Here is an 11,496-nt window from a genome sequence, read left to right as displayed (position 1 = left end):
AATCATTCAGCTCTGGAATTAAGTGTTAATCATTAAGAAGTATTTTTGTATTGGATAATATTCACCACCACTATATCCATAATTATCAGTCACCACCACTAACCACTTTTGCCACCATCACCATTGTCAACCACCACCAAGCCACCAACCACCACCACCGCCACTAACCACCTTCACCATCACAACAATCATTCACAATCATAATTTCTACTAACTACTATTTCAGCCGCTACTATATCTACCACCTATATTATTTGAACTATATCCGCCGCTATCACCACCATCAATCCCAACGCCAATGCCAACATCACTAACATCATCACCATCATCAACCACTATCGGTCAATCCCAATTATTATCAACTCATCCACCACAACTAGCGTCACCGCTAACTACCACTAATATATTATCAACATCCACACATTCTTCGGTCACTACCACCACCACCATTGTCACCAGTGTCGCCACCTCTATTACTGCTTCAACTAGCATCATCACTACAGTATATCTCTACTAATAATCATCTCCACCGTCACAACTAACAGCATCTCCAACTACCACCAACACATCATCAACCATCATGCATTCACTTTTAAGCTATCACAATCAACACCTCTAACTACTAACATCAACCAACTTCACATCACTACCACCATCACTATCAATTATCAAACCATCATAGCAATCACTACAATACCAAACATCTCTACCATCACAACTATCACCACCAACATTACTAATCACTAACATCAATCATTATTATCGCCACCACCATTACAATCCATCTCCATTATCACTAACAAATATAAATATATTTTTTCAATCAAATAATAATTTTATTATATTAAATTAAATATTTTTAATATATAGTTATTTTTATTTGAATTATATTTTTTATTATATATCAAATAAATAAATTTTGCATATTTGTATATTAAAAAACAAATGGTCTTAACCATTCAGTTTTCAGATCTAAAGATAATATCTTAATCATTCAGATATGCATTCAGATTCAGGTGTCTGAATCTTAATAAAAACAAATGCAGCCTAAAGATCTAATCGATATTTAAGGAGCAAATCTAACTAAATATATGGAAGCAGATAACTATGGTTAAAATATTTATTCAACTAATTAAATCTCAATCATTAATTTTAAACTATGACATGTGTCTTCAATCCAAGCAATAACTTGAAAAATTGAAGAGGGAAAAAATGGAGTGATCCAAACTGATATAGCCTATTAGTGAACTGATACTTCAAGTAAGGAAACTTAACAACTACTTTTTCAAAACAGTACTCCTTCCGTTTCATATTAAGTGAATTGTTGAAATATTTTTTAATGTTCAAAACAATTAAATTGTTCACAATTCAAGATAGATATTGGAAAATCTTTTCAAATTAACCCTTCATTAATTAAAATTTTGGTCGAGTTTCAAGGACTTTATATTAGCAGTTTAGCAACTTTCTTGTGTCCCCCATTAATTGAACGAGTACTTTATATTAGCAACTTTTAAGTATTTCTTCAATTAAAAGTTCTATAAGTACTTTCTTGCAGCTTATCAGTTAGAAATGCTTCCTCCATTAATTGAAGAAGTACTTTAAATATGTATTAAGATTAATGTATCATTGTTAAGGTTTTAAAATTTGAAAAGGGTTTATGTTTTTTTTTTTTCTTAATATGTGAGTCAAAATTCAACAATTCACTTATTGTGAATCGGAAGAGGAAGTACCTACGAATCGCCAATAAGAAAACTATACCTACTAATGATAATTATGTTCCAAACTGTAGCTATTAATGAAAGTTCCCCAATCAATAAGTAATGATGATGTGATATATGATCTGATAAAAATAGTACTCCGTTTACAATAATAAGTTCAGTTATACTATTAATCATGTAAAAAATCATTACAGCCGTTAATCTTTGAGAGGATAAGAACCAATTGATGAATGCCAGATGGATTTCGTACACCTTAATTAATCTTGGAAGAAGCATGTGTATGTCTGACGATCATCTAATCTCTTTATCCACTACTGCTTAAATTGAGAAGGTTTTTGCTTTGTTGATGGGGACTTGCATCAACCATTTTATACCTTAGGAAGCTGGATAAAGTTGGTCAACGAAAGAGTAGTACTCCTTAAATTTAAAGAGCAATTGAGCTGATCATCAGAAGGTGATATCTTTTCCCTTTGTTTTCATTCGGTATTCAGTATTTGCTTTGAAGTTCAACTACTTTGAATTCGGGTCTAGAAATTTCACTATGAAGAATAAATTGTTCTCTACCAAAGACGACACCCATAATCTCTAATTAAAAAGGAAAGAGTACTTATCACTATACTACAACCTTAATTTGATGGTAGATAAGGTAATAAATGCGACTACTACGAGTAACAAATCCTTTTCATAGTTACTAACTTTAATTTACATAACAACGTCTTTAGATGAAGCCAAAATTCTAAACAATCATATTGGGATGCCTAAGGTCAGGTCAATTCAAGCATATAATAATAAAAGAAGTATTTTCAGAGATATTCATCAACTTTCAGTTTATAATTGCACTAACATAATATATCATTATAAAAATTGCAGGAAATATATACTAAATATATTCCTAAGTTGAAACACAAGCAGGCTGCCGTGTATGACAGAAATTGTCACGTAAATATAAGGTCAATCCCATTGACAGCGTCCTAAATTTGACACCATCTTTCACTTTGGCATTTCAAGTGGACATTGTTCACTTTTAGCATTTCAATTAACCATAAAATGTGTCATTATTGACACCTTTCGACATCAGCACTGCTGCGTGTATCTCACTCGTTGCCAACGTGGATAAAACGGCCAATTGATTTGTGACAACTCATTTAAATTGCCACATCACTATATGCACTTATAATTTTATTTTATTTTTTGAAAAAAAAACTAAAATATATGGAATTTATGTCCAATAAATTAATGACACATGTTTTTTTATTAAATAATTACAAAAAAACCTCCAATAATGTCTTCCCCACCCAACCTTCTTAAACTCTAAATTTGGTCGTGGCAATTTCACATGTGAACGCATAATAGGCTTCCACAACACAACAGTATCCTTATACTTATCATAATCATCAGGCAAACAAATAAGGCCGTTACAACAACCAACAATTCTTAAGTACTCATTACAACTTGTCTTCGGATATTCCATGGCTGTAAAATCTCAACAATATCCATGTTTTTTTGTTAATTAATTTTTTCTAATTTTATAAAAAAATTAAGGCTCAAAAATATGTCAATAAAGCTCAAGAAAACGGAAATTTTGGTGACACCAAAGAATTCCGACGACTGTCATAGCTATAAATTTCTCACTTAAAAGGGTTCATTAATGAAGGTTAAAGAAGTTGATTCTTGGTTTAACCATTCTTTTTTTTCTTTGTTAATTCGATAAATCAAGGAAAAATTAGCATAGACATGTGTTAAGAAAAGGAGGTGCCAAAGTAAACAACGTCCACTTGAGGTGCCAAAGTGAAAGATGGTGTCAAGTTTAGAGGGCTGGCTGTCAATGGGTTTGACCTAAATATAATATAGTCATCTCAGTATATGTTAATATTCCTGTGCTATCACTTAAAAAAAAAACTAACCAAGAAAGATGCAACACTGAATTAGTTGTTTGGATTGGCTTTTAGTTTTTTACTTTTGATTTATAAGTTATAATTTATAAGCTAGAATTTAACATATAGCTTTTAGCTTATTTTTAATATTTTAAGTCAAAAGCTATAAGATAAGATTTCTAACTTATGATTTTTAATTTATTTTTAACATTTTAATTTATAAATACTTTTTAAATATATTTAAATACTTAAAAATTAATTTTAACATAAAAATTAATTTTAACTTAAAAATATTTAAAATAAGTGGGTACTTAATGTTGGGGATAAAAGCAAAGAATATTAATGCATGTCATGTGGTCACTGCAACAAGCTAGCTAGGAGTGTATAGAGGGTAATGTGGCATGGATATTGCCACGGGGCAGATATTTTAAAGACAAATCCATCAATACCTTCTTAAACTTGTCCCTAAAATTTACTTAGACTCCTAAATTAAGGCTTGTATCTATCAAATCTTTAAATCGCTCAATTTTATTTTAATTGGGCAATTTTTGCTTATGTGGCACTCCGCGTGTTGTCCACTCACTAAGAACGCGTGAGACACATTTTTTTGAATAATTATTCAATAGAAAGGTACCAAGTGGTACTGAGCCCCAAAAAATATTAATTGAAAATTTATATTTAAATTAATTTATTAATATAATTTTTAATTTATTAATATAATTTTTAATTTTTTAATCTTTTTTTTTAAAAAGCACCCCCCTCCGGTATCATCTTCTTCACAGCACCCCACCTCCTGCGTCTTCAACCCACCCCACCCTGCCTCTTCATCATCTTCAACCCCAACCCACCCTGTGTCTTCATCGTCTTCAACCCCAACCCACCCCACATCTTCATCGTCTTCAACCCCACCCTATCCCCGCATCTTCACATAAACAATTTCTTTTTAATCCACAATAATTATCCTCATTTCTTGAACAATTCCAACAAAATTTAAATTTTTTTTTCCTCCATTAGTATCACCATTTCTTGAAAAATTACAAAAAACATCACTTTTTTGTTGAAAAATTACAAGAAAGATCACTTTTTTCTTTATTAATATCACCATTTTATGAAAAATTTTACGAAAGATGTTTTTTTCTAGACCCCCTTTAAATTCTTGAAGTAGATTTTAAACAAAAATTTTGTGTGTATGTATTTTTGAGGTTCACAGTGAAGCAAAGTTCACTTTAATGGGGAAGAAGATGAACGCAGAGGGAAGAGAAGATGAATGCCAGGGGCGGGGGTGGGGCGGAGGGGGGGAGTGAGAGAAGATGAACGCTGGGGGAGGGGGACTTGGTGTAAGGTGGGGATTAGTTTTTTATTTTCATTTTTTTAAATTTTATAATTTTATTTTTATTTTTTAAATCAATTTATAATTTCTTTTAAATAATTAGTTTTTTTTTTTTAAAAAATATTTTTATAATTATTTTTTTAATAATTTGGATCCTCAATGCCATTATTTATTTTCATTTTTTTTTAAATTTTATAATTTCTTTTTAATAATCAGTTTTTTATTTTTATTTTTAAAATAATTTTATAATTATTTTTAATAATTTGGATTCAATGCCATTTTTTATTTTTATTTCTTAAAAATTTTATAATTTCTTTTTAAGAATCAATTTTTTATTTTTATTTTTTAAATAATTTTATAATTATTTTTTAATAATTTAGATCCTCAATGCCTTTTTTTATTTTCATTTTTTTAAAATTTTTATAATTTTATTTTTATTTTTAAAATAATTTTATAATTAATTTTTAATAATTATTGGACCACAATGTCACATGTCAGTTTTCAATTAGCCATTTTTGTCACATCATGGCATGTGCTGATTGCCAAAAAAAGGCCCAATTAGAACAAAATTGGGCGGTTTAGGGATTTGATAGGTACAAGCCTTCATTTAGGGGCCTAAGTAAATTTTAGAGAAAAGTTTGAGGGGTTATCGATGGATTTGGCCTATTTTAAATCTCTAGGGTCAATTTTGGTGTGTAATAATAATAATAATAATAATAATAATAATAATAATAATAATAATAATAATAATAATAATAATAATAATAATAAAAATAATAATAATAATAATTAAAAAAAAAAAAAAAAAAACTCAGACGCAATGGAATACTAAAGGTTCTTCAAGTCTCAAATTGTGAATTTAATACTCTCCTTTGATTAAAAACCACTAGTACTTAAGTATCTTACAGTGAGTATTTTATATTCACTTTGTTTTAAAATAAGTGATATTCTACATTAATTATCAAGAAGATATTAATTATAGTTTTTTTAATTTTATTCTTATTTAAATAAAAAGTATTTTACATAACAAGAAACTACTATCCCCTTCGTTCCAAAATAGTAGTCATGTTTCGTTTTTTGAGTATCGATTTGATTAATTTTTAAAGCTAAACTAAATTAAATTAATTTATTATTTTTAAATTAAAATTTGAATCTTAAAAAACTATATAAAAAGTATTATAAGTTGCAATTCATCTTATATTAATATGACAGTAAAAATATATTTTAAAATATTGATCAAAGTTCAATCAATTTAATTCTCAAAAAGAAAATTGTGATAAGTAAAAAAGAAATGAAAGGAGTATAAAGCTATATCTTTTTAATAAGTATTTATTGAGATTAAGTTGATAAAAATACATTCTACTTTTTAGAATAAGTAATTTTCTTAAGGGTATATCCATGTTAATTAATATTGATTTAATAATCGAATTAATACGTAATTTTTAGAGTAAATTTCATTCATGATCACTTAACTTTGTGTCTATTACATAAAAGTTATTTTTCTTTCATTCATTACACAAAAGTCATTTTACTTTGCTCCGTTCATCACAAAAGTCACTATGATCGGATTTTATAATAATTCCACCGAAAAAATGATATGGGAACCTTAATTAGTTCTTAATTTTAATTTAAGAGAATATAATATATTACCAATATCTTGACCCTTTTTATATGTGCCCAATCCAATTTTTCTTATGAATTATATGACGGAAGAATATCAATTTCTTAATAAATTAGGCTACCCAGCAAAAACTATTTTCATAAAAAAAATTTGGTTAATATTTTTATGAAACTAAAATTATATCCTTATATATAAGGGAGGATACCAAAATTTGGTAGTCCCCACAATGACACTTTGATAGTTTTAATTTTCTTAAAATCCTCTAAAATTGGGACATATGTTGGTAAATTATTTTTCTCCTCTAAAATTATGACATGTAATTGATAAGATTATGGTAATTTTAATTTTTTAGAAATCCTTTAAAATTATGACATGTGGTTGGCAAATTACTTTTCTCATCTAAAATTGTGATATGTAGTTGATAAAATTACTTTTCTCCCTCTAAAATTGTGACATATTGTTAGGGCTGTTCAAAATCGAACCATAATCGTTAATCCAACCGCAAAATTAGTTTATTGGCTAATTGGTAATGAGTTATCGGATTAATGGTTGGAGAATGGATAAAAAATTTATAAGTAATGTCTTATTGGTGCGGGGACGGATTACTCAATTTTCTTATCGGGTAAACCGTTAACCCATTAAGAATTATTATAATTATATTTTTACACCTAGATATATATGTATCTTTTGTCAATCCAACATATAAAACTCCATTTATTATTCTATTCACTTAGTTTAGAAAATAACGTGACACTTCTTGTGACATCTAACCATAAAGTGCAGTCAGACTCCCTAAAATGTAAAGAAAATCTGAAATTAATTTTTAAACCAAAACATAAATTATTCTTGTCAACAGAAAGGACCACAATAAAAATGAAACAACCCAAATGTGTCCTTCACAAAGTTTGATATAAAACATAAAAATTCAAATAATATTAAAGTTTTAATTTTTTTTTTGCCAATCCAGTAATTAAAAATATTTCTACATATATTTTAGGTCTAAAAGAAAATTCTTATTTGATTCGATGTTTTAACCTATTAAATAACTACACAAACAAAACTCAAAAAGCCTAAAAGATTGATAAATAGATCAATTATAGTATACAAACAACTTAGTCGGTGAAAAAATGAAGAAACTACCAATAATCGCTCGATATTTCATTCTCTCTTAAATTTATCCGTTACACCATCCGATAACCGTCCGTTAATTGCTAATCCGATACCGAACCAACCATTATCTTATTGGGCAGCTAGCGGATTAGTATATTTAAAAACTAATAACCAATAAGCCGAACCGCCAAGCATAATTATCCAACTAATCCAACCGATAAGCAACCCTATATGTTTTTGATAAAGTTACTTTTTTTCCTCTAAGATTATGACATGTAGTTGATAAAATTATTTTTTTCACAAATTTCTTTTCTTGCCACTTGAGCCTTTGCATTCGGTATATCATAATAATATAATAAAACTACTCTATTTATTGAGTTTGTCTTTGTGCATTTAATTGTTTGACTAAGCAATTAATTATCTTAGAAGTTTTCATTATAATATTCAGTTTCTGATAAATTACATATTTTTTAACTAATTCAATTGATAAATATAAAAATTAAATATTTAATAATTTATTTTATCTACTAAATTACTTATATTTTATGACTTTTATTAACACAGTTGTCAATAACATTATTTATACAATTTTTGACAATACTTATTCGATGACAAAATTAAAAAGGTTTTATTTTAAAATTATCTTTAGCATGTAGATTTATCTTTAAAGAATTAAAATAATCTTTACAAAAATAATATTATACACGTATTTTCTATTTTATATTATTGAAGATTATAGTAGTAGTAGTAGTAGCAGCAGCAGCAGCAGTAGTAGTATGAGGAATTTTATTTTGCAAGTGACATGCAGATAAAATAGTTTTATCCCATAAATTATTAGGTGCACAAGAGCTAATTAGCAAAGAGTTCATCATTTCTTTCAATGTCCTATTTTTTCTTTCAGCTACACCATTAGACTCAGGTGAATACGACAGAGCTACTTCATGAATAATTTCTTCTTTTTCACAAAAAATATTTAAAGATACATATTCTCCACCTCTATCGGATCTAATTCTCTTAATTTTTCTACTAAGTAGATTTTCAACTTCAGATTTATAAGACATGAAAGCATCAAATGTATCATCTTCATTTCTAAGCAAATACAACTTGGTAAATCTAGAAAAATCATCAATAAAAGTCACATAATATCTTTTTCCATCTCTAGTCATAGTTTGTTTTAAATCACCCAAATCAGTGTGAATCAAAGATAATAATTCAGTTTCTCTATTAACTGAAAAATATGACTTTTTCTTAATTTTAGCTTCAACACATATTTCACATTTATCATAATTATTTGAGTTTAAACCAGATATCAAACCAAGTGATTGCATATTCTTTATATAAGAGAAATTAACATGTCCTAATCTAGCATGCCATAAAGAAATAGTCTCAGTCAAATACGCAGAAATAAATACATTTTTAGAAATATCATTATGAGTATTAAGCATATATAATTCATGATTACAACGTTCATTTCCAATAAGAATATTATTTTTAGTTAATATGACCTCATTGTTTTCAAACACAACCTTTATTCCAACCTTTTCTAATAATGCCACAGAAATCAAATTAATCCTAATATTAGGAACATGCAACACATTACTCAATGCCAAATTTTTACTAGATGTGAGTTTGAGAAGAACTTTGCCTTTTTCAAGAACTTGAGCAGTTCTCGAGGTCCCAAAATAAAAAATTTCTTCTTCTTTTTCAACTTGGGTGTATGATACAAAATCATTTTTATTTATACAAATGTGCCTAGTAACACCAAAGTCTACCGCCCAATTTCTCACGTTGGTTTCAATATTCATTTCTGAAATGACCGCAACAACTACATCATCCGTTTCAGTCAAATTTATTTTTGACTTAGCGGGATTTTCATTTCTTTCACATATTCTCTTGCATTGAGATGCATCATTTATAAATATTTTATTACTATTATTAGGTATGTAACCAAGTTTATTTTCATACCTGAATTCTGCAGTATCATAATCTTCTGACAAACTGACTAGAATGGAAGCAAACATAGCGACACCATAGCGACACCAACATCAGTATTATCAATAGTAGTAGTAGTAGTAGTAGTAATAATAATAATAATAATAATCACTATTCTAATATTTTAAGTAACGTATAAATTGCTTGAGTCGTGCTAGGCACTGTCCTAAGAAACTATTTCCACAAAATAAAATGTTTCCCCAGAATTAAACAAGTACTTCCCTGATTAATTAGAGGATATCCGAAATTAAATAAGTCTCCCCTAATTAATCAGAGAATACAGGAATCAACAAAATTAATTATAAACCAACAAGTTTTAACTTAGAAAATAAATAATAAGATTATTATAAAACCAAAGACAAAGTGAAATAAGATGAGAAAGTTAGTGGAGAAGAGAAGGAGGATATCTATGTTAAGTTGTGATTTTCTTTCTTGAAAGTGTTGGCTATTTATAGCCAATTTTAATAGGTGAAAAAGAATAAGAAATTAATTAATAAATTTCTTTTTTTAACTTTGAGAACAAGAAAATACTTTATGTGTTCCCAAGTATACATGTTAATTAATCTCCAAATAAAATACACATGCTAATTAATCTCCAAGTAAAATAATTGGCCATTAATTGGTTATGATCAAAATTATTTTTCTCTCAAAAAAAGAAACTTTAATATATTCATTTTTCACTTGAAATTGCAAAGCAATTAATTTAAATATTTTAAAATATCTTACAAGGTACATATAAAAAGGGTCAATATATGAATCATATATTATATTCTCTTAAATTAAAGTTAAGAACTAATTAAGGTTGCCTCATAATTTTTTCGATGAGATTATTGTAAAATCAGGTTATATTGATTTTTGTGATGGTCGAAGCAAAGTAAAATGACTTTTGTTTAATAAATAAAAAAATAATTATTATGTAATAGACATAAAACTAAGTGAGCATGGATGAAATAACTTACTTGAAAACGAAAAGGGAGGCGATTTGAATCCGACACCTGAGCACCGTGACAGCAGTAAAGAAAGCTTTTGGAATTGCAGGAGGAAGTAACAGTTGTGGTGCAATTAGGTGGTATTTTCCACTATTTATGGATAATTACCAGTCAAGCCGCCCCCTTAAACTACTATTTAGATTAGATTAGTTTAGGTTAGCTATGTGGAGGTTTTAACATGTGTGGATCGATGTGAGTGAACTAATAAATCAGCGTGGAAGTTCCTCAAGTTACTATTGGTTCATTGAACCTCCTAGTCTTACCTAAGCTATTACATCATATGATCGTAATATATCGATACAAAATCTTGTGTATTTTAAAATACTTATATATTTACACCAAATGATCATTCGGAAACAATCTTTTCACACTGCATGGGTGAAGTCATCTTATACAAAAGGTGATTCGGTGCATATTTTTTATCAAAAAATTATATGGCATATAAATGTTAGATGTTAGCTATTATGTATGTATATTTAATTTTGTATATCCTTAACATCTTTATTAAATTTTTGACTCCATCACTATCTACAAAGAAAAAAATAAGATTTGTGAATATTATACTTTTATCAGACTCCACTTATGTATTTACGGGTGTGTTGTTGTATATTTACACCAAAGTTAAATAAATCAACTCTCTAAATAAAAACTAAAATGATATAGGGGGTCGACCCATACATACGTCAATTGAAGGTATCTAGCTTGCTTGTCTATTATTTAGTGAAAGATGAAAAGATCTGACAGTGCTTTTAAGACTCTGGACAACAACGTAGTTTGGTGTGAGGTACTAATATAAATAGTTTCAGAATAAAATACTAGTCTTGAGATAAATAATTTGATACTTCATTTGGTTGTCTAATTT

At 28.1% G+C, this 11,496-nt stretch overlaps 1 protein-coding gene across 3 annotated transcripts in view; it reads right to left on the bottom strand.

The window, feature by feature from the left end:
- The window catches only part of LOC107858500 (homeobox-leucine zipper protein ATHB-40), a 19,060-nt gene extending 8,267 nt beyond the window's left edge, over positions 1 to 10,793 (bottom strand). Inside the window, exons 1-2 of one of the 3 annotated variants that reach the window (XM_047406340.1) lie at positions 10,605 to 10,793; positions 9,619 to 9,655 (exon numbers count right to left, since the gene is read on the bottom strand). In XM_047406340.1, the coding sequence (XP_047262296.1) occupies positions 9,619 to 9,637 (19 nt within the window). In that variant the 5' untranslated portion in view covers positions 9,638 to 9,655; positions 10,605 to 10,793. Of the gene's footprint in view, positions 1 to 9,618; positions 10,232 to 10,604 lie in introns of those variants that run through there. The other 2 variants (XM_047406341.1, XM_047406342.1) reach the window with 2 other exon arrangements.
- Positions 10,794 to 11,496: the final 703 nt, after the last annotated feature.

The sequence above is a fragment of the Capsicum annuum genome, chromosome 2 (genome assembly GCF_002878395.1).
Source record: "Capsicum annuum cultivar UCD-10X-F1 chromosome 2, UCD10Xv1.1, whole genome shotgun sequence".
Classification (NCBI taxonomy): domain Eukaryota; kingdom Viridiplantae; phylum Streptophyta; class Magnoliopsida; order Solanales; family Solanaceae; genus Capsicum; species Capsicum annuum.
Note: the sequence above shows the minus strand (reverse complement) of the source record. Positions and strands in the feature narration are given on the sequence as shown.